Source organism: Ictidomys tridecemlineatus, chromosome 1 (genome assembly GCF_052094955.1).
Source record: "Ictidomys tridecemlineatus isolate mIctTri1 chromosome 1, mIctTri1.hap1, whole genome shotgun sequence".
Lineage (NCBI taxonomy): Eukaryota > Metazoa > Chordata > Mammalia > Rodentia > Sciuridae > Ictidomys > Ictidomys tridecemlineatus.
In genome coordinates this window covers 45,953,104-45,977,502 of record NC_135477.1, presented here as the reverse complement: position 1 = coordinate 45,977,502, position 24,399 = coordinate 45,953,104, and the positions used below count along the sequence as shown (strand labels likewise).

Sequence of the window (24,399 nt, the reverse complement as noted above, 5' to 3'; positions counted from 1 at the left end):
ATATGCATGAAGTCTAGAGAAGAGTGCCTGGCCCCTGGCAACCACTGGGCATCAGCTTTTGGCATAAGGTTGTCACTAATGAGTACTGTCAGTGATGGAGGAGGAGATAAGGATGGGTTGTGTCTTTTGGATGCAATTACAAATGAAGCCTTCAGCAGATAATCTGGGGTAGAGAAATATGGTGTGCAAATTCGGGTGCTGGCCTGACGAACGTGGCTTGTGGCCACAGAGATGACATAGGAGGATTTGATGGGTAACCATTTGGAAGGTAAAGGAGAGGAAGGGGTAACCTGTGTTATGTGGGAGTGTTCAGGGCTGCAACCCTTCTGAGGTTTCTCTCTGTTTCTGAAATATTGACTTTCAGGTGACAGTCACCCTTCCCCACCAGAGAGCCATCTGTACCTCCTATCACTAGTGTCATCCCTGAGATCACAGGGTTTAAAATAAGGTCAGGGCTTCCTACAGCTGTACAACTGCATGTCCACCGAGAACCAGAGGAGTGGGCTATGGAGAGGAGGCTGAGCTGCTTGGGATAATACCAGCAGCAGAGAAAGACACAAGCTGCACAGTGAACCCTCTGCTGGCTCTGTGGGTTGTCAGCGCTGTGGGATTTAGTCTTTTCACAGAACTATTCCCCAGGGAAGACTGAAGAAAGAGGGAGACAATGACACAGCAAAGGCATTTGGAATAATTGGCCCTCTCCTTGGTGCACCACAAGCTGGGGTTTACAGAGCAAAGACATGGAAGGGAAAAGATTCCATCTGGATGGAGATAACGGTGGAGAACTATAAGGGCTAACAAGGCAATCCAACTTCAAGGGCAACGCTGTGCAGCTTCACAGTTCACACTGCTGACAGGCAGTCTGGTGCTCTTCCCCTGCCTACCTAACTGATGCCCTCCCAAAAATCCACCCCCCCGCACACACCTCTTTTCCTCTGCCTGGGCAGAACATGGCTATTTCACAAAGATGAAAAATTGTCTACCAAAAAGAGAGCATTTTCTGTTTAGCATTTTCTGTTTATCGTATTTCTCTGCAATTGTCCATGATGACTCTATCTGTCTCTTTTAACTCACAGTCTAATTCTGCCATGCACTGAGCAGAGCCCACGGTCCCTTCCCAACTCTCCTCTCTGGCCCTTGGTCTGGTTGAAACCCTGAAGGCAGACCCTTCACTCTTTGCTCTCAGGTTGCAGGGAATAATCCCTCTCACCTCTGATGGTTGCAACGAATATGCCATCTCTGCCTGGGAGACAGTCAACCAGTTAGTGACAGGTGCCCACAGCTACTTCTTTATCATGTTATGACAAAGCAGGGAGAGGCTGAAAGAAGCTGATGGAGAATTGATTTTTACCCTGTCTTGACTTCCACAGTCCCTGAAGTTTCTACACTCTCCTGTTTCTCCTTCAAGGAGCCTGTTGCTATAAGAACCTGGCAGGTTGATTTAATTGTCTCTATTGGGATGCAGACACCTTTAGGCTTTTCCCATGCTGAAGAAGAGCCAGTCAAAAGGTTTTTATGGTCATCTGGGATCTTGACAATGCTGCCAACAGGCACAGTCTGTCTTTCCATTCACTGAGCTTACAGGGTTGTTCCCTGTCTTGGAAGTCATACCCAGCTGGAGAAACTGACATGGGCAGAGAAGCATTGTGAAGCTCCTCCAGGCAATCCTTGTAATTTTTTTTTTAAAGATAAGCCAAGGGTACAGGGATAAGTTATAAAATAGTTAAAGGTATAAAAATCTTTAAGGTCAAATTATTTTCAAATACTTATTAAGCAGCTATTATAAGGTTCTGGGTCACAACATTAAATATTCAGAACAGAGTTTACAACTTCTCCCAGTTAGTAGAAATTTATATGTATAAGAACACATTTGAACTGGTTTGGGGAAGGACCCTGTAGTAGTCATAAGGGATGTTGATGGCTCTATGGTTTTCAGGGTGCTGAGGCTGATAAAGGTTCCCTGTGTCTCCTATTCTACCAGCTTCCTTAACATTTTCCTCTTTCAAAGAGTTAGTAAATTGAATTGAATGGCTCACACATTATTTTTCTTTTAGAATTGGGCACATCATTGAGTTCCTAGATGTTGTTCTTTTATAATGCATATAATTTCCCTGCTAAGAACTCTTTCCCTTTCTACTCTTAACTATTTGTTTATTTATTTTGGTGAGGAGGGGTGAGGAGACAGGCACAATATGAGACACTTGTATGCCTCCTTCCTAAGTAAACAATGTTCTCCTGAGAGGAAGGGGAAGTTTGGGGACAAATGGAAAACAATGAAGGAGTCTTCACTCTAATAAACAAAGTATAACAGAGAAGTTTCAGCTAAAAAAAAAAGAAGAAGAAAAAGAGAAAAAGAAGTAGAAGAAAAAGCAATCATGATCCCTTTTCCAACATCAAATATGTTATTATCAATATATGGTTATTTTTCAAGTATCTAACAGTGGGAATTGTGTGTCCAAAGTCCAAGGAAAACCCCCAAATTCCATCTCAGGTCATAGTCTGTTCCCATTCCAGTAATATCAATATCAACTCATCAGAGCTGCTGAAGAATTACACATGGGATACATTTTGCATTTACTTCTATCTGGCCAATTTCTGGTTGGAATTTAACACACCCAAAAGGCAGGTGGCAGGAGACTTGGGTAGTAGCGAGAATGAGTCATCAGCCCCAGTTAATGGGGCATGGGCTCTCGAATTGACCATACAGCTGACCAGTTTTAACTGTCATCATATCTATCAAACATAAAAGAGAACAATGCTTTTGCCATTAATGACCCTCCTGGTTTAAATAAAAGGAGGAGAAAATATTAACAGGGAAGTAAGTTTGCCAAATGGAATAGCTGAGAATGTTTTCCAGAAAAGTTTATCCACTGGCATCATCATTCAATTTGGTAGTTTTTGCCAAGATAAACACAGAGATGTGAACAGACTGATGGGGGCTGGGTTAGGGTGGTGGTAATGGGGGGGAGTGGAGGGAGCTGGGTGTCTCAATGGGAAAATGCTTTTGAACTTGGAGCAAGGTACCAAGGTGGGCAGGGAGGCCACGTGCAGATTCGAAGGCAAGCCAGATGGAGAGAGGTCCCCCCAAATTACCCAACCCCAAACCCAGTAACACCAAGACAAACTCTAAGGAATCTAGCCATAGCAGCCGCACAGCCTCATTGCGCTGAGCAATTAAGAAGGTGAAGGAAGAAAGAGAAGGAGGGGGAAAAGAAGGAGAGGGGAAAAGGGCTGGGGGGGAGGGGGTCAAAAGCAAAACAAAATAAATAAAACCACAAACAGAACAATATAAATAAAAATAAACAAACCAATAACAGAATAAAATTCGTAACTCCTTTTTTTTTTTTAATTTCACAAAAGTTTTCACAAGGACAACGTTATAGAAGAAAACCCCCAGCAGTGGCTAGGTCATGCAGAACCATTAATTGTCATACCTTGGCCCATTCTATTCATCCTTGTTGCACTTTAGAGAGAGAAGTAAGCTATGTGAGTTTTACAATGCTTTTAAACTGTCATATTTCCTGTTGAGCACTTTAACTGGCACATTCTTATAGTTATAAATGTTCTGAGGGTGTAACTTTATAACCTCCTTTGCAAAGAATGCATGAAGAGTTCTTCATGATCCCAAACTAGGGGATATGTATATATAGTTATATATATATATGTGCATATATATATACTTATATATATATATAGTTATATATAAACAGATAGTTATACGTAACATATAAATCAAAATGTATAGGGACAAGATCATTTGAAAAAAATTCTTCCACTCATAGCCCTTTTTAATATACATGTATACAGTTTTTCCCCACCCCATCGCTGGTTTAAATGCTGCTCTGCCCCTGTCTTTGGTGTGGGGAGGTAGAGGTTCTGGTGGAGCCTCACCATTTTGTCAGTAAAAGTGCTTGTCAATCCACACAGCAAGCAAATCTCCAAAACTATCATGCTGGAAGGGGCAGGGGATCCAAAATCTAAACCCCAAACATTCACCATAAAAACACCTTTTCAGAGATGGTACAGTTATGACATTTGTCTTCTCCTTTCTATCCCTATTCTAGTCAATGGATTTTTGTTTTTTTAAGTAAAAAGCTCAAATAGGTTTATACCAGCCAAGAGCCAGACCATTCATAGGAGAATTTGGTTGTGGTAGAGTTGGCCAATTTTTAAGAACAACTTCATTGCCTAAAGTGTGATGTGCAAACCTAAAACATCTGACAATTTTATGTTGGAAGAAGGATATTTCTCTTCCTTCCCCCATGCTTCCTGTTTTTTTTTTAAAGAAAGAAAACAAACAAAAAATTATAACTGTACCAAAATGTGTTTGGCTCACTGTTGTACTTTTCTTATTCCCCATCTTGTAATGACAAGGAGCAGCTATTATTGTCACCCACCTGCCTAAGTGATTGGCTGTTAATGAACTGGAGGATGAGGAATTTCTTCCTACCATATTTATGTTTGGGGATAGCCAACATCATGCAGCTATGCCAACAATGTTAGGTGGCCACTGGCTTTTGTATTTGTTGAGGCCAAGGTGGCTTGATCCTTCTGCATCTTAATTTATTTAGCATGTCATTTCCGACAAAAACATTCTCTGCTGCTGGGTTTTTCTCCCTCTCACTCCACTATCACCCCAGCCCTTGCTCCTACCTGGCATTGGGGTTCTTGCTAACCAAACAAAGGGGAGTAAAAAGGTCCCCTGAGAATGCATGGAAAAATACTTGCTCTTTCCTGAGCATTATTTATTCTGTACATAAGGTAAGTAATTCACCTTTTAAAAGATGTAAAAGTCCCAGGAAGGCAGTTTTTAATGACTTACATCTGATATTTATGATACATATGGCTTTTCATCCCAAATGTCAAAAGTGAAAGAAAAAAAATAGCTATTCATATGGCAGCATAAGGAGACAGAATAACAATTTAATATGCAATCAAACCTCTTTTCACTTAAATGACTAGAATTTGATACATCCACAAGTGGAATACTACTCCTTTCCTCTGTATTAACATTAGAAATGTACATATGAACTCCCAAAGGAAGCTTCTAGCTCTGGGACAAAAGGCCTTGGTGAGTAACTCAAAAAACCTCCAATGCTTTCTTGCAACAAGCAGCTGCTTAATAATCATCTACACAAACCATGACAGCTTTTCAGATGCTTCCCGATACTTCAGCCCAGAGAGTGGAAACAATCGATGTTTTCATTGCTTTTTGGTTGCTTGCTTCAAATAAACATGTGCTAACTTATTGTGTGTGTACAAAAAAAAAAAAAAGAAAAAAAAGAATGAGCGAACAAAAGGAAAACAAAAAATCAAAACCCAAAGCACCCTGATAACCCTGATAAATCAGAATAAACTTTTCTTGTATATGAAATAAACTTGCTTTGCCTAACTGACTTTGATCACAAGTGTTCCTTTCTAATCTGTGAACTCATTCCTGCAGTGAGCTATTTATGTCTGGAGCATGCCTTTGGGTTATTTTTCCCCTAGAATCATAAATAACTTTTGGTCCGTCTGCTTATTTGCTGTTGTGCTCAAGGGTTTTATGGTGGTGAAATAAAAATGACAACCACATGCACACTATCATACATATGCAAATATGTGTAAAAAAAGGGAGGGGGAGGACTACAGGGGAAAACAGGGAAAGTTACTTTGTTGGAAACACCAACTGGGGAAATGAGTGGCAGATACAGTTTCACACATGGTGGCGGTGGATACACATATCAAAGCCGCTCTTCCTGCACGTACTTCTGTTTGTCCCGGGACTCCCTGGACTTGGGCCGGTTCTGCCGGTTTGCTGTGGATGGGATGGAGTGAACAGAGGAGCTCTTCTTGCTGGAGGACTGCGATGAGTGGGAGGAATGGGACAGACTGGCCCGGGACTGGCCGGCGTTGTGGTCAAACTGCATTAAGCAGAAGATCAGGTCCGTCGGCACAAGCTCGAACTCATACGGTGGGTTGGTGATGACATACCTGGACAGGGAAAGCAGAGATGTCACAGCCTGAGGGTGATCTGGTGGAGAAGTCCAGACCATTTGAGCCCAAAAGCACTGTCTGCTGTTCAAGTTGACCAGAGGATCTAAGAGCTGTACTTGCAGTTGATCTAATACCTTCAAATCTGCTTCCAAGTTCAAAAAAATTGTTTAACTTATCAGAGGTGGCCATATCCACAAGCCCAGGCAGACACCAAATTAGAACAGGTAATGGAAGAACAAAACTGTGCTTGTTATGGCCAGAAGAGGTCAAGTTTCACTTCTAATCATGAGTAACCCAAATGCAGCAGCGGTCACAGACTGCACTGCAACTTTCTTTCTAGAATTTCCTGACAATCTCAGGAATACTTCCCAGGAGCTTGCGCTAACATTGCCTAGGGTCTCCTTAGACCATTCTCATCTTTGAAAAATCAACTTGGTGGGAGTTTTACTGCGAATATAAAAGGCCTTCCTGCCTGTCTGTCAACTCTGTTTCATTGCTCTCCTCCATCAGACTTCTCCAGTCCACATCAGAATGACTGCAATAATCATTATGGTTCCTCTAGAGCAGCCATCTCAGACTGTGGTTCCCAGGCCAGGCAGGTCAGCACCACCTGGAAACCACTGCAAAATGCAAATTCTTAAGCAACCCCACCCAGATCTCCTGAATCAGAGAGTGGGGCCCAGCAATTAGTTCTTAATAAGCTCTGTGGGTGATTCTCAGGCTCCCTAAACTTTGGGAACACACTTTTCTACCCCAGTTGTCAACTCTGGCTCTATGCTATAATTCCTGGGCATTCACTATATAAATATATATATTAAAGTTTGAATGCATTTATGTTTTCCCTGGAGTCAGAGTAGTTTTTATTTTTATTTTATTTTTTATAAGTTTTTTTTTTAAAAGAGAGAGAGAGAGAGAGAGAAATTTTTTAATTTTTTTTTTTTAGTTTTCGGCGGACACAACATCTTTGCTTGTATGTGGTGCTGAGGATTGAACCCGGGCCATACGCAAGCCAGGCAAGCGCACTACCACTTGAACCACATCCTCAGCCCCTCAGAGTAGTTTTTAAAAGCTCTCTGGGTGATTCTAAAATACAGGGTTGTGAAACAACTCCATAGAATTGTTTCTTGGGGTGTATTATGCAAACTCATTGATTTGGTTAATTCTAGGATGCACTCCTAGTTTTTGCCAGCTATGTTTATTTTAATGCATATAACTAGCACACCTAAACTGTTGTGTTTTTTGCTTAAGATAATGTTATACACTCTTCTTCAAATAAAATATATGAAAATGTAAAGGAGAGTCAATTAAAATATATGAAACAAACATAGAGGATTCTAAGATACAGCCAAGAATATTTCTTAAACATTGGCAATGTGAAATATCTCTATATTAGCTACCAACAGAATTGATTCCATTAGCTTGAGTTTGAGGGAGATGCCTCTGTTCTGATTTTTGTGACTGGATGACAGTTATTTTAAAAAATGTGAATTCTTTCCACAATGTCTTCACATCCACTATTAAGTAAAGAAAAATGTTTCCCATAACTTCTAAACTAAGTGTCAGATTTTACGTGGGAAGGGTATTTTGCCTGTGGAGAGTATGTATGCGTACTTTGCCTACATGTTAGGGGACAGGGGAGAAGAGGGCACCTGTGTGTCTGTATCAGGTGGGCCAGCAGAGTGGGAGGACACTCACCTCTTCGTGCACTGACTAGGGGTGCTGAGGTGGGCATCTCTGAGCCGGTAAATTCCAAAACAAAGCATATTATATGTTTTCAGAGCTTTGCAGAACAGATCGCCATAACAACCACCATCCTGGGAGAACAGAGAAAAAAATCATTTTTATGTGTTTGGAAGTTAAGGTCCACGGGGGAAAGAGTCTTTCCATAAAAGCTTATTTTGTCGTCCCATGAAGCATAGGGTCTGCGCCAAGGGACTTTGGCTGAAGAAGTCACACAGTTGACTGCCTACAGCTGAAAAGGGCAATTTTAGGATCAGATAATAGTGGATATTTCTTCTGGAGTCCCTCCTCTTTTTCCATCTGTAGCAATGGAGCTCTAAAGAGATTATGCCTCTCCCTTGAGGGTGTAAAGCTGAAGGTCTCCAATGTATGTTCAACTGAGAAGAAACCAGCTCTGCAAAACAGTGATTACGTTTTGCCCCCAGCTCAGCCGTGGCAACTGTGATTGGACCCCATGTTGTCAAAACTGCCCAAGTGATAATGGAAATCACAGCGAGGGGAAAAGACCCCAACAGGTCCAATGGTGAGAGACTCTTTCAGGTAAGGACTGTGTGAAAAGCACAATTTGCAGACCTCAGAGATGGCAAGGGGGAAGAGAATGTGTTTCCCCAGGAGCTGGGGGTCTGCAGGCAGAATAACTGGAATTCACAGTTCTATCAGTTCACAACCACCTTCACATGGTCTGGAGCCTGACTCGGAAAGCGAGAGCAAATGCATTCACTTGGAAACGCTGGCTTCATGCAGCCACGTGGCTCCAGGTGGGCTTTACAGGAAGGACACTGCAGAATGGCTTCACTTGGCAGAAAGGAACTGTATTTATCCTTCTTATCTCTGGAATTTCCATAGGGACATCATATTAGAGAATAAAAGTGGGGCCCAATCTTACCATTGTTTACAGTCTCCATCCTATTTGAATGTATCAATAAATAAATGAGAAGTAACAAGCCACTAGTTATGGAAGTGCCCTTTCAAAACAAAAACAAAAACAAAAAACAAACAGTCTAACTGAAGTCCCAGACCCTTACAAACTAAAATATGGTACAAGTACTAGACATTGATATTTTAGAAAAAAACTAAAAATGCTTTTCTTGACTCCTTTTCCACTGTTTGACTTTCTGGGCAACACTACCAATTATGCAACAGGTTTTAGTTTCCTAAGACTCCTGGCTCCAACCACTCCATGGGGGTAGGTTAGGAATGAGGTGGGGACAGAGTGCACACTCCTGCCAAAGTGCACAGTGCCAGCTGGTACCTAGCACCCAAAGACAAGTGCTGATCCCATCAGTCACAGGGAAGGCAGGGCAGAGGGTGACAGGTGCAGTCTAAGGAAGTATAAGACCTAGATTTGAATCAGAAGCATTTAGGATCCACTTGAAACTCTGTTTGGCCAGGGGTCTGGATGCACATGGATGCAGAGTGCCTTGAAAATCTCCAGAGGCGCATCAAAAACTCTGATCTTGAGGTCTGGAGCGAGGCATCCCTATGTGCTATTAACAGAGTCAGGGTTCAGTAGCCCTGACTATGCCAGGATCCTGTAGTAAGGTTTCCCAGCCATGACAGCAGACTGGCATCAACTTGGGTAACAATATCGCTAAGGAAAATACTAAAGTATGAGAAAGCCCAGTGGATTCTGAAGCCAGGGTGCCTTGGTGCAAATTCCTAACAGGGCCAGTTCTCAGGCTCTCTGGGGCCTCCTCAGTTGCTTAGAGGGTGTGGAAATAGAACCTATATCAAAGGATGGTCATGAGTATTAAAATGAATGACTACATATAAGGACCAGTGCTTGATACACAGTAAACAGTAGGTCAACTCTTTAGTTATTTATAGTAGAGAAGACAAAGTCAGATGTCTGGTTTGTCACTGTTTGACACCAAATTCATTCAGAAAAAGCTTTCCCCAAACACTGTGCTCAGGTGTCCTCTGGGCTGTGAGCTCACCCCTAAATCTGCAAACGGCCCATCCAGCAGAGCCAACTGGGCCACACGACAGCGGTCCCTATTAGCCAGCGTCTGGGGGGTGCTATAGCCCCCTCGAAGTGCATTCTCCTCAGCAATCAGAGCCTCGAGCTCTGGCGTGGCCCCTCCGGTCACCAGGGTCCGTATCAGGGTGAGGATATTGTCATTGAAGTACGTCTGTGGAGAGAGGAGAGGGGAACATCTTCAAGCAAACATCCTAAAGTCACAATAGCCGACATCCAAATCACAACTTCTCTTGGTATCTCCTGTTTAAAGTTCTGACCTGTCTCTTCAGATAATTTTATGTGGGAAGTGAAAAGAGAACAGCCTCCAATTATTCCAGTCTTTTTTTCCTCCTGCTTGGCTCCACCACGAGAGACTGACTTTAAAAAACCAATTCAGAGGACTTCTATTAAAGGGCTAACGTCTGGATAATTGGTGTTTACCATAATTGGTGTTGGTAGGGATGTAGCATCGCCTGGTCTCTGCAATCTATGTGTCTGCTCTGGACGTGTGTAATTAAATGCAGCCTGCCTGAGCTCTACATGAGGCAGGACTGCCTCCGGGGGCCTGTCCCCCATGTGCCGGAAGGGAAGCTGCCTCCCCCCAGAACGGCAAAGCTTTTTTTGTGTGTAGGAAGGAGATGCCAAGAGAATCATTAATGCCACATACTCAACAATTTATCCTATGCTTTGATAACAGTCTAACCCAGAAGTCTCCATCAATAAATAAGCCAGATAAATTTATGATGCGTTGAGTATTCTGGTGTGTGTACTTAGGTTTTTGTTTTTAAAATAAGCTCAGTAGTCTGAAGCAAACCAGCTTATTAAAGAAGTTTCCCTCTAAGTGTACATTTGTCTCACATCTGAAATATAACAGGTCTGTTGGGAAGAGAACAATGGGAGTTTTAAAAAATTAATAGGATGTCAAATAAGAGAGCTTAAAAAGACATTTGTCACCCAGCCTAATTTGAGAAAAATCTCAGTTAAAGGTGTGCATTCCATTTTTACTGTGAAAGAGGAAATAAAGCAGGCTAAATAAAATCAAAGCAAGTCTTGCCTGTGGCTTTTGAGGATCTATGTAGCTTTGGGAGCAGGTTAGGGAAGACAGATGCATTTCTACTTGACCAGATTCTCTGGGAGAGTTTCCCTGGCAGAGTGTGGTGGGGAAGAAACTAGGTAAGGACAAGTCCCCATTCCCTCTGAGCCATGCCTGGTCCTATGTCTCAGGGGAGGTGGCCTAATCATTTTGGGTTCCCTTGTTCTCATCCACAAAATAAGAAGGATCATTAAGATCAAGTTTATATGCAGAGAATTCCATCAGGATTTCTGAGTTAAGATGATAGTTGCTAGTGGGGTTAGATTCATTTTCCTCATTGAAACACTCACAAAAATGCCCAGAGTGGCACAAAATCCCAACTGCAAAGGGAACTAGCAAAGTTATACACAACCCGCTAGTCCCTAAAGAGAATTTATATTCCCAGTTCAGATGTCCCCAAGGGGTGGACCAGCAGAACAAGGGTACCTAAAGCAGGAAATGCACCTGGAGTGGTTAAGGGACCTGGAGCGAGGCCATGTTTAATGTTGACTTCACCTCTCAGAAGCTGGTGTCCTTGAAAAGTTATTTAACAATTTTGGGCCTCAGTATCATGATCTGTAAATTGGAATAATTGAGGGGGCTATGAGGACTCTATCACTAAATGCACCCAAGGCACTGGGAACAGGTCTTGGTGCACAGGAAGTACTGGTGGATGCTCTGAGCCTGATATCAGAGACATAGGGCCTTTACTGATGAGAGGAAAAGTTAACCTCATTCACAACCTCCTCTGGATCTCTCAGTCTTTTCTGTTTTTGTTTTTGTTACAGGGGCTTCATGGGAGATGAGGGCTAAGGTCATTTCTTGCCACCCTTGAACCTGTACTTGCAGTCTACCTCCACTCTCAGGCTCCCTCTAGACTCAGGAACTGAACAGCAGTGGTCCCTGAGGATGGAGTCCTGAGAGGAGACAGCAGCAGGAGGGGCAGCCAGGGCAGCACCCTGGTGGGGGCTGGTTAGGAACACTTATGTGAACATTCCCCAAAGCTTCTAGGGGAAATCCTCTTGCCGACAGTCAGATAACCCATCATTAGAAACAGGAGACCAGTCCTCAGCCCTATGCCCCACATTAAATTAGGGAAAGTTGGACACAGAACTTTGACAAGGGCCTTTATACTACAACTACCATTCTAGATCAAGACCCAGGGCAGCATTCCAACAAGAAGTAAGGTGGATGGCAGAACACTCAAAACCTTGACTACTGAACAATTGGCCTGTTCTGGCTAAAAAATAGAGGGGAAAAAATGAGCCAAAATAAATATTTTTCAAAAGAGAACCATAGTGTTCAAGATATGAAGAAAAAGCATCATTTAGACTGGTGAATTACTTACTAGAAGAAATAAAAGAGAATTTTAAGAAGCATTTATTTAAAAATAAAAATTTAAAAACTTGAATATAAAGCACATATAACAAGAAACAAAAGATAAAATGATGAGAAAGCTGACTTCATATGTATTATCCAGTTCTTTTTTGTAAAAGATGGTAAAATTAAATTGGATAGAAGAAACACTTGGAAGAATTAAATTCAATACCCTTTCATAATAAACACTCTCAACAAACTCATGAAGGACATGTATGAAAAATTCACATGTACTTAATAATGAAAGACTCTATGCTTTCCCCTTAAGATGAGAAACAAGACAAAAATCTGATTCATAATTTCTAGTCAACATTTTCCGAGAGGTTATATTTAGGGCTAGAAAAAAATAAAAAGTATTCATTTTGGAAAAGAAGAAGTAAAATCATCTCTATTCATAAACAACCTGATATCATACACAGAAAGTCTTCAGGTATCCACTAAAAATTATTATAAGTAAGAAAAGAGTTGAATAAGATTGCAGGATATAAAACCAGCATAAAGTAGCTCAGTAGCAGAGCATTTGCCTAGCATGTGTGAGGCACTGGGTTCAATCCTCAACACCACATAAAAAAACTAAATAAAGGCATGTTGTCTAAATAATATGAGAATGAAATTAAGAGAAAACAAATTTCATTAGAGTAGCATCAAAAATAATACAACATGTAGGAATAAATTTATCTAAATGGTACAAAACTGGTATACTGAAGGGATAAAATATTAGTAAAAGAAACTAAAAAATATCTAATAAGTGGAAAAGCCTTCCATGTTCATGGATTGACATGATATTATTAAGATAGCAATAATCCCCAAACAATGTACAAAACCAATGTAATCCCTGTCAAAATCCCAGAGAACAGTTTTTGCAGAAATGAAAAATCTGATTCTAAAATTCTATGGAGTTTCAAGAGATGTAAAATATCCAGAGAAATCTTATAAAACATAAAAACAACAACTAGCAAAGTTGGAGGCCTCACATGTCCTGACTTCAAAATGTACTATAAAACTTCAATAAGTGAGACAGTAGGATTCTGGCATAAGGACAAAACACAAACCAATGGAGTAAAATTGAGAGTCAAAAAGTAAACTCATACCACTATGGTGAGATGATTTTCATTGAGAATGCCAAGATCCTTCAATAGAGAAAGAACATAGACTCTTAAACAAATGGTATTGCAACAACTGAGTATCCACATGGAGAAGAGTAAAGCTATATTTCCCACCATATGCAAAAAGTAACTTCAAATGGATCAAAAACCTAGATGTAAAAAATACATAAAACTATAATTTTTATAGGAAAACAGGAGGAAACCTTTATGAACTCTGACTTGGCAACAGTTTCTTAGATATATCTGACACCAAAAATATAAGCTACAGAAGAACAATAGATAAATTGACTTCAAAAATATTTTAAATATGCCCTTTGAAGGACACTATATACAAAGTGAGAAGACAATGTAAGAATGAGAGAACATTTTTGATAAAGATCCAAAATGCAACACTAAAAATCTTCTTACAACAAAACAACAAAGGACAATCAAATTGTAGAAATGGGCAAAGACTTGAATAAACTTTTTTCAAAAAAAAAAAAAAAGAAAAAGAAAAAAGATACTCAGCAAGCACGAAGAGTCGTTCAACATTACTAGTTATCAAAAGCAAACTGAAATAAAATGAGATATTAATTTACACTAGGATGGCTGTAATATAAAAGACACATAATAGCAAGAATTGGTGAAGATGCAGAGAAATTCGAACACTCATACACTGCTGTTGGGAATGTATAATGGTACAGCCACATTGGACAACACCCTGGAAATTCGACTTGTGATTAAACATTGAGTCACCATATAACCCAGAAACTCCACTTGTATGTATACACTCAAGAGAAATGAAAATATATGCCCCCACAAAAACTTCTACAGAGATGTTCATAGAAGCATTATTTATGATGCCTAAAACATGGAAACAAAAAAAATGTTCATCAACTAATGAGTAAAAAAGTAAAATGTGTTATTTCCATACAGTGAATGAAATTCTGCCATAAAAAGATTTGAAGTACTAATATATGCTACAATATAGATGGCCCTTGAAAACATTATACTAAGTAAGATTCCATTTATCTAAAATATCCAATAGAGGACAATCTATAAAGATAGGTAATTGATAAGTGGTTGATTAGGGTTGGGTAGAATAGAGTAGTATGAGGAAAGAAGGAAAGATTTTCTTTCAAATAAAACACTTACACCAGATGAATATTTGAATCTAAAATATTAAACGAAGAACAAAAGTGATCCAACACAATGCTGTAAGAAAAAACAGTAAAAAATTGGGCTAGCCTGAGGCTCTTCAAGGAAATAGAAAAAGAATGTCAACTGAGTTTGAAAGGATAACTTTATTTCAAGAATTCTACATGCAGTTAAATTACCAATAATTTATAAAGGAAATAGAAATATTTTTGAATCTTTGAGTACTTAAGCATTTGTTGACTTTATTTTAAAAAATGCTTAGAAACAAACAAACAAACAAATCAAAAAAACAAAAGCTTCCTTGGAAATATTTACAAGTTTTAATTTTAAAAATGAGCTAAATTGGCTTTAAAATAATGGTTAAATAAGTTAAAATATGAGATTTTAAAAGTCTGTTACATTATTAAAACAAATGGAAAGATTAAAATTAATCCTTGAAAGAAAATTATATGACAATAATTGCCTATTAGTATTATTCAAATTATATTTTAAGTCAGAAAAATAAGAGAAAAGGGATAAAAATGAAAATAAAGGCATAAAAGGTGATTGTTTTGTACAGGTAGAAATCAAGAACCACTGATTTTTCCAGATAAAAATACTTAGAAAATATAGTTTTGAGTACATTTTTAGAAGGGCTGATAATCACTAACTAGAGCTAAAAAAATGAAAAGTTTATACTTCAGTGAAAGAAATAAGCATACAAAATATAATCCATACACTAAACAATGGATAATAAAAGAAACAATTGTTATAGAAGATGTAAAAAGCATAATCATACTGCAAGATATAGACAGCATTACATGTAAGATAACTAAATATAAATGAGCTAAATAATTCAGTTAAATGGCAATGACTCATATCTATTAAAAATCAAAATCAAACTCTTATATTTTTAAAAGGGACAAACAGAAAATATAGTACATTTCAAGGGAAAAATTTTTAAATACTATTGTTAGTTGACTTTGTATTGCTAACAGCTAACATTTACAATAAAGCTATAATATTTTGTAGACAGTAGAAGCAAAACTAAATATCCAATACTTCATTTTTTTCAAGTATCCTAAATATTAAGTAAGTTAAGACAAAAATCAAGCTTTAAATAGAGAGTATTTAAAATTTAAGTTATAATTGAAAAAAACAGCTAAAAATGTCATGGATTCAGGCCGAAACTATAGAGACAGATTTAGAGCCTTAAATGCTATCATAATGAAATGCAACAGAATAAATAAAACTAAGTATTAAAATAATTGTCATTATTATTTTTCCCTAAAAAGAAGGATGAAATATTAAAGCATCACTCTATAAAATAGTAAGAAGATATTTAGTGAATTGATAAATTGAAGAAATAATTCTTTGAAAAAATAAAATAAAACCAACTACAAGTATAACTGGAAAAAAATTCATCCAGATAAAATTAGAAGTCAGAAGGAGAAAGTAGTGTCAATATGTAAGAAAATTAATACTACTATCCTGCAAGTTCTCTTTAATACCACAGTTGTTAGACATGAATAAGAAGAATAGCTTTTGTTTTAAAGTATAAACCAAAGTAATAATTATCCACAAAGAGACAAGGTTATTAGAAAAAACATAAGTTTGTGTTTTAGAACATATAAACTAGTCTATAATATATAAATGTGATGTTATAGTAAAATTCTAAACTTTGACATATGTCTAATTTATATGTCTAATTATAGATTCAAAACAAACTGTAAAAAAAACTCTGATACACAATTATATCAAATTTCCTTTAGAAAGAGCCTTATGATCTCAGGTATTATAGTAATTTTTGAAGATTTCCTAGCTAAGCACCATAGATAATATTAAAAATTAAATGTTCAACCAACAAGGATGGATTTACAGTAGCCTGATAATTAGAGGAATGGGTAAATCTAGCCCTTGGGCCAAATCAGCCACTACTACCTGCACTTCTTTAAATAAAGTTTTATTGGGAACCAAACACACTTATTTGTTCACTTTTGTGTGTGTGTGTGTGTGTGTGTGTGTTGTCTCTGGCTGCTTTGTTGTTGTAACAGCAGAGTGGAGTAGTTGTGGTTGAGACTACATGGTTCTCAAGAGTTTAAAATATTTACCATCTAGTCATGTATAGAAAAGGTGAGCTGATCCATTCCTTAATGTGACAAGGAAAGCACCACACACCACAGGGAAAAGATGTTTGTTCAACAAGTTATTTAATGGAAACTATCTGGAAAAAAAAATTCAGTAATATCATAATGATCAAATAAATAGTGATGCACTCACCTGATTTATACTATATAAACACTAATATTATGTTTTCAGAGAATGATGACATGGTAACAATTATGAACTGTTAAAACACTAAGAAAAAGTAGGATACAAAAACTCCACAATTCAAAATTCATGTTGAAAATTTATACATGAGCTGACATTTATACTTATATAAAAATAACTGTAAGTATTAGTCAAAAAACCCTCCTCACTAGTTAACTCTTGATGACAGAATTTTGATGGACTTTTTCCTATAATGTTATTTTATATGTTTTCTACTGTGAAATTATATTTATTTTGAATTTCTAAATAACAAAAGCAAGGATTGTAAAGCAGAGTAAAAAATGAAGCCATAAACAACTTCATGAAACTACAGCTAAATGTTTAATGTGAGACTATTTGGTAGTTCTCTTTTTCAGCAAGTACTCTAACCAATAAAAACTATAGATGAATTCCCACAAAATATTTACATAATTACATATCAACTGAAAATGAATATACCTAAAAACTATCAAACACAAATAAAGGGACTTCTAGGGAACATGACAATCAGTAGCTCCCAGAGTGTATGAGATGGCATTTACACTCTGCGATGGGTATATGAGTACAGTTGTTTCTGGGACATAACCAGGCAATAATAAAAATGTTTTTAATTAAAATGTTTTTGAATGTTCATATTTAAAAACCCAGTAATTTTACCTCCATGTGGTGCTATAGTTTGAATATGAGATGTTTCCCACGGGCCCATGTAGTAAAGGCTTGGTTCCCACTTTGGTGCTATTGTGAGTTGGTGGAACCTTAAAGAGGTGTGGCCTAGTGGGAGGTCTTTAGGCCACTGGCAGCATGCCCTAGAAAGGGGTAGTGGGACCATGATGTCTTCTCCTCTCTCTCTGGTTTCCTGGCCACAAGGTGAGCAGTTTTGCTTCACCACCCACTGCCACCACAGAAGAATGTGCTGCTTCAACACAGACCCTAAGCAACAGGGCCCACCAAACACTAAAACCTCCCAAACTATGAGCCAAAGTAAAACTTTTTTCTTATAAGTTGATTATTTCAGGTATTTGTTACAGTGACATAAAGCTAAATAAGATATAGCGCCTCACATGTGCCAGGCAAGCACTCTGCCACTGAGCCACAACCCCAGCTATTTTTAAGCTTATTATTATTTTAAAAATGTTTTAATTTGTTTTAATTAGTTATACATGACAGCAGAATGCATTTATGCACTTTGATATATTATACATAGATGAGATATAATTTCTCATTTTTCTCAGTGTACAAGTTGTAGAATCATATGGGTTATGTAGTCACATATATACATACAGTAATAATGTCTGCTTCATTCTACTATCTTTCCTATCCCCATATCCCTTTCCCTCCCCTACCATCACTTCCCTCTACCTAATCTAAGGTAATGCTATTCTTTCCTAGTGCCCCTCACCTTATTTTTAAACTAAATCCAACACTATGGTAATAGTTAGATTCTGGTTCATCCATAAAGCAAAGTTTCATGAAGGCCCATGGAGGCTTTGAAAATCATGACACCTAAGCATATGACATAATAAAATGTCTAGACAGCACATTAACTGAAGAGGAAAGAAAAAACTAAGATATAAAACTGGAAGAATCCATCTTTATCCATCCATCTGGAAGAAAATATACCAATATATTAGCCATGTTTTATTGCTGGTGGTGGGAATATGGGTCATTTAAATTTTCTTCTTTATATGTTTTTATGCTTTCCAAATTTTCTATAAGGAACCTGAGTACCCTTTTTAATGAAATCACAGTCCATGCTTTTAAAACAAAGAACATTGGAAATTCTTCATTGAAATAAGTCTCACAAAGGGGAAGGAAGGGGTCACAGGAAGGAAAAGACAGTAGAATGAATGGGACATAACTTTCCTATGTTTATTTACGAAAACACAAACAGTGTAACTCCACATCATGGAGTGGAGTACAACCACAAGAATGGCAAGCTATACTCCATGTATGTCCATGTATGTATAATATGTTAAAATACACTCTACTGTCATGTATATCTAAAAACAACAAAAAGAAAAAAAGTCTCAAGGTCTACATGGAAGGGTATTGTTTTGTCAAATTTATAGAGTTTGATGCTTCCCTTTCTGTGTTGAAATGAGTTATACTGAGACAGCACCATCAGTCACTAACAGTTGTTGAGCACCTACTAATCCCTAAACCTTGACTTGTTCGAAATAGTGTACAATTCAAATAGTGCTTCGCTTTCAAAATCTCCCATCAACAGGTGCCATTGGGAAGTTGATCACAGGCTCTCATTGATGCCTGTGTAACTCCAGGACAGCTCACAACTCAGCCAGATTTTCTGCCCTCTGAACTTGCACTGCATTTCAGGTGACTTTCCTTCATTTTTTTCATGCAGCTATCAAGGTGCAAAGCAGTACAATCTGCTATTACAGAAAGTAATGATGTTTTTGTCTGCAGAACACTCTTGCTTCTGTTTTGATGCCAAGATTCAAATGCAGACTTCTTTGAGCATGGCACGTAGTTGTGCTCTGAACATGTATCAGGGTCTCTGTGATCTGATAATTTGGTGCAAAGACAATACCTCCCACAGGGTGTTGAGTTGGTTGCATTGGAGGGCACAAATTTCTTTACAGGGTTGAGGTAAGGAGCCATTGCACAGAACATTCGGCAGTCTGGGATTAAACACTGTTTTGGTGCTTTCTGCACAGGAAGCGGCTGTTTCAGTATCATAGGCTGAGCCAGGTGCTGGAATTTCAAATGTCCATTGCTGAAGACTATTCCTGCGGAAGGTTTTCGAGGCTGAACAAATCTCTCTATAATTCCCCTGACCTGATGGTACATTCTTTTCTGAGTTAACAGAAATGTTAGAATTAAAGAAATACAAAATTTTGAAGTGAGAATTGTCATGTGTAAGGGTGATCCTTAAGTTTTTATACCTCCAGACTTAGTCAGACTTTGCCACCCCTCACCATGGACTGTGTCCATGATACCTGTGCTAGAAGCCTTATGAGAGACTCTTGCACAGAACCTTCAACTCTTGTAGGATAAGCTTTCAAAGATCCGTCCCAAAGGCTATTTCTTTTACATGGGTGTTAGGAGCACAAGAAAGCTGCAATAGAGTCCATTCAGTGCCTGCAGTCAGGACTCTCGCATAGTCTAAAGAATAAGGGAGTCCTTCTTCCCACTGCCAAGGTTATAGTTCCACATCTGCCCAGGGAAGTCTGCTTTTTTTTTTTCCATGTAGGGCAATATGACAGCCTGGTTATGAGTACAGACTTCAGATTCAACTGGCTCGGTATTTAATCCCTCCTTTGCCATTCAATAGCTACGACAATGGGAAAGTTGCTTCACTTTTTTCTGCTTTGTATTCCTGATCATGTAACAGTTGATGAAGAAAATATGAAACAATAGTTTATTGAGTAATTTTAAAGGAACATCTTTGTAACTTATAAACTAGTAATAAATTAGAGCTTATAAAAAGAATAATTAACCAGCAGTGCAACTGATTTAGCAAATACCCTCTCCCTATGTCTCTGTGATCTAATCTCTAACACAGATCTGATGTGTGGTCCCCTTGCCTTCTAAAGTTGGGTGATTCTGAGGTCCCATAAAGAGACACAAGAAATCAGGACAGGATGGGATAAGAACCAGGGAATTTCAACAAGGAAAGCTGAGCCTGCACCGCCATCTAGCCTGCTCTGCACCACCCCTCTGTGTGTGCGTCTCCACCATGCTTGAGCATCATCTTCTTTTTATTTTTTTAAAGTATAATTACCAGAGCTTATGTTTCACAGTTAATGCTGTCAAGCCTTTTAAACTAATTGGTCTTTTATAGAAAATTTAACTGAAAATTAACACATCTTTTAATAACATTGCCTTAACTTTAATGGCACTCTGCCTTTCGTTTATAATTGCTCTAAAATTGTCATTTTCCGTGTCATAGCTGCCATTTTTTATATTTGCTAGTTTTCACGGTGTAGATTTTTATTTTTAGTATTTTTCTTTCTTGAGGGATGAGAACTATTGGATTATTTTTTCCTATCCTGGGCCTTCCTGGCCTGATGTGATAGCAGGGGTACATTCTCAAGTCCAGCAGAATATCCCTGCATTTATCTCTTAGATCCTATTAGACTGATGCTGTCCTGCTATCTTGGCAAGGACTGTGGACACTCTTTCTGCCTCCTTGTGAGCAAAAGAAGTGGAAGCTCTTGAGTAAAGTGTAAGAAGTGGGACCATGGAGTAGCAATTGGCTTATGTCTCTGAAATCACACGGGGCTGGTTAGCTTGGGCTGACGTTGAGCTCATCAAGGGGTTTGGCCCTTAATGAAAATATAGTTTACACATTAAATCATGTGGACCATTTTCCAGTGGTCATCTCTTCCAACCTTTCTAACTTAAATCCAGATATTTCTGGAAAATAGAGGCCAGTTCACTGATATTAGAGATGTGAACATGGAGATGTTGCTTCTGGACATTCCTGAAGTATATACCCACTTTGCTCCTAAACCTCATCATTCAAACTATTTCATGTACTTCAAATGTATTTTCCTTATATGCCATTGTTAATTTATTCCCTTACATAGTCACTACCCTTGCTTAGCCCACTAGAAGCACAGTTTAAATGACAGGAGGGCAGGGTCTGTGTCTTTCTTCTTTTGCTGAATCCTCAGCATGGGGAACAATTCTTGCCATTTACTAAGTGCTCAATAAATCAACATGAAGAACAGTAACAGGGATAAATAGGTGGAGGGCTTACCATGTACCAAGTGATACACTAACCACTTTACAACCTTAAACACTGCTCATCTCACAACCCCTAAGTGATAGTATGCTTATTGTCCCCATTTTAAATAAGAGCAAACTGAGGCACAGAGAGGTTCAGGTTGCACAGCCAGTAAATGGTGGTGCTGGGGTCTGCATCTAGTCTGCCTCTTGAGTCCATGCCTTAGGTTTTCTTTATAGAGAGTCCTGGTAAAACTGAAGTTGGTGTTGGGGTTAAAAGGAAAGTATTAGGATGGAGAGGACTTCCTTTCATCGTGTGTGTGTGTGTGTGTGTGTGTGTGTGTGTGTGTGTGTGTGTGAGAGAGAGAGAGAGAGAGAGAGAGAGAGAGAGAGAGAGCGCGAGAGCGAGTGAGCAAGCTGGGACCATCCTGAAAATGTAGTGATCTCTTCTTGGAGGCTAAACCCATAAGCACAATTATTCTCTCTCCTAGTGGGTTTCTGCCATTGATTTGTAGGATGAAGCCACAAGACCACATCTGTAGCACCCCTATCTATTCCAGGAACACCCATGATGAATCAAAACATTATCCTTTTAACAAATGAAGCACTGAGCAGCAGGAGTTGAGTTATGAAGGCCAATATTCAGGGAATGTTTAGACACATGATTAATTGGCAATTTGGGAAGTGTGTAGGATAGAAGAGACCATCAGCGTCTATGGAGATTGGTGTGGAAGTCATGATGGTGCTTGTGAGCAATGCCTGAGATGCAAGCTCACCTCTGTCTCCTGCCATTCAAAGGAGTTTCACTTTCTCTATATTTCCACCCACTGAGTCGAGGCACTGCCTTGGTACTTGACTGATCTACTTCTTCATACATTAGTGGAATGTAGGGAACACATTTTCAAAAAGTCTAGATCCTATTGAATGTGCTGAACTAGACCCAATCATCACTATGGAACTTGTTCATCCCAGACAATACAAATACGGTCTGGAACAATTGAATAGGCTTTTTGACAAATGATTTGAAAAGTCACTATCAGTAGACAAGTTAAATGTCTGGCCTCAACACTTAAGCCAGGTCTATTCTCGACTCCCTAGTGATGTAATAAAGAGCTGTGCAAATCAAATCCAAAAGTGCCCCCACCACCAGGTCATGGCCACCATAGGCTCCTTTGATTGTGTAGAAGGTCTCTACTATTTATCCAATTGCATTCCTTGGAACTAGGGCTAGGTCCATGGGTGTTCAACCTGTGAAGTGCACAGGTTCTACATTTTCAGATCTACATTTTCGGGGTCCCTCACTTAGTTTAATATTCTGTTGTCACCATTTTGAAATTCTTAGTAATTTATGAAAAAGTAGGCTTGCAAATTAGTAACTGGTTCTGCTCAGAACACACTGAATATTTGATATGTACAAACAAATAATTATATAAATCTGAAGTTTTAAAAATTCTAATATTTTATAATTCTGAAAACAAGATATACTATAACCAACAGCTTAATCATCTCTTAGAATAGTATTCTGAAAATTCTATAATTAGGATAAGAATTCCAATGACATTTCTAAAGAGATGAATTACCCAAAGTCCATTGGAAACCTGGATTTGGAGAATGCTCAGGCCTGTTATATAGAATCTGGTGCTCTAATGAGCATGTCCTGTAGCTTCTATCATTCCTTTTGGCCTGCTCAAAGAGTCGGCCCAAACCAAGTTCACCATCACTGGCAGGTAGAAAGATGAGCCCCGGTATCATTGGCTAGGTTAAGAGCCTAAGAAATGCCCTTCTCTAGGGAGTGTATTTTTCTCCTTGTTGGCTCGGAAAATGATGGCAGGGCATGCAGCCCAGTCAAACTTAATTCAGATGAATGCTATTTCTTAATTATTTTTAAATCCATAATTCTGATTTTTAACCAAGATATGCTTACAGTTGAACCACATTCAGGAATATAGAATAATCTAAATTAGTCTTTAAAAGCTCTGTTTTTTTCTTTCCTCAAATAGAGGTCCTTCTGGGATTAGCTCTAATGAATAGATGAGAATAATGTATAATTAGCATATCAGTTGTTTAACATGTTCAAGAGGAAAACCTTGTTGAGCAGTTTAAGAAATGTATGTGTATAAAAATCTCTGAGTTACGTTTATGGTTTTAATGTGTTCAATAAAACTCTTTTACATGGATTCTCCAAAGGTCAGTTTTTATCCAGCCTATGTCTGCATTTTTGCAAATTGTGAATTCGATGACTCCAAAATAGAGAGGATTTTCAATATAGTAAATAAAGACACTCAGCGGGAACACTTCACAATACCCAGGTTATGACCCATTCTAAATGTCTGCTTTTGCCTTTTGCAGTGAAAGATGACTCCATTAAGCGGGGATCTATTTTTTTAAATTGTTATTCGTTTTAGGTTGCAAAAGTAAGACAACAAATGCCTTGACAATCTGATACACATCAAGCCATTTAGAAAAATGTTTTGATCTATCAGCCAGCTTGCCCCCTCTCTTCATCATCACTCTGTCCCCTCCCTGCATCAGAGAACCACCCAGGCCTGACTTTCAGGCCTGGGCTGCTGTCTCAGTGACAGGCAGTGACTTGGGAATCACCCTTGACCCACTGTCCTCTCTACTTTCTGCTCAGTTCATTGTATTCTGAAGTCTTATCAATTTTATTAACATATGCTACACAAATCCATCCATCTTTCCCATCTCTACCATCTCTACCCTAGTTCAAACTATGATGGCCTTGTACTCAGGTTTCCTGATGCCACCTTACTCCCCCAAGCCATGTTCAGCAGACCAACAAGGCAAACCCCTCAAAACACAAACCTGATTACATCACTCTGTAATTTAAAAAACTTTCGCCTCCTCATTGCTTTTAAGGAAAAAACCAAAACCATGAAAATGGTTTTGAGATCTTGAGGTCTGATCTTGGTCTGTCCTCCCCAGCCCTTTTTCATGGTGGTCCAGCTCACCAGCTCTCTGTGACTTCCTTGAGAGAATCAGTTTCCTCAGCACTATTAAGCCTTTGCATTTGCTTTTATTCTTCCTTGGGGAAT

General features: G+C 38.7%; 1 protein-coding gene across 35 annotated transcripts in view; it reads right to left on the bottom strand.

The window, feature by feature from the left end:
- Kcnma1 (potassium calcium-activated channel subfamily M alpha 1) overlaps window positions 1-24,399 on the bottom strand; it is a 708,132-nt gene that overhangs the window by 4,470 nt on the left and 679,263 nt on the right. For 16 of the 35 annotated variants that reach the window (XM_078039512.1, XM_078039502.1, XM_078039518.1 and 13 more), the window contains 4 exons: window positions 9,654-9,848; window positions 7,672-7,790; window positions 5,749-5,973; window positions 3,435-3,463 (listed from right to left, as the gene is read on the bottom strand). In XM_078039512.1, coding sequence (XP_077895638.1) covers window positions 3,435-3,463; window positions 5,749-5,973; window positions 7,672-7,790; window positions 9,654-9,848 — 568 coding nt within the window. Of the gene's footprint in view, window positions 1-3,324; window positions 5,974-7,671; window positions 7,791-9,653; window positions 9,849-24,399 lie in introns of those variants that run through there. The other 19 variants (XM_078039537.1, XM_078039543.1, XM_040272879.2 and 16 more) reach the window with 2 other exon arrangements.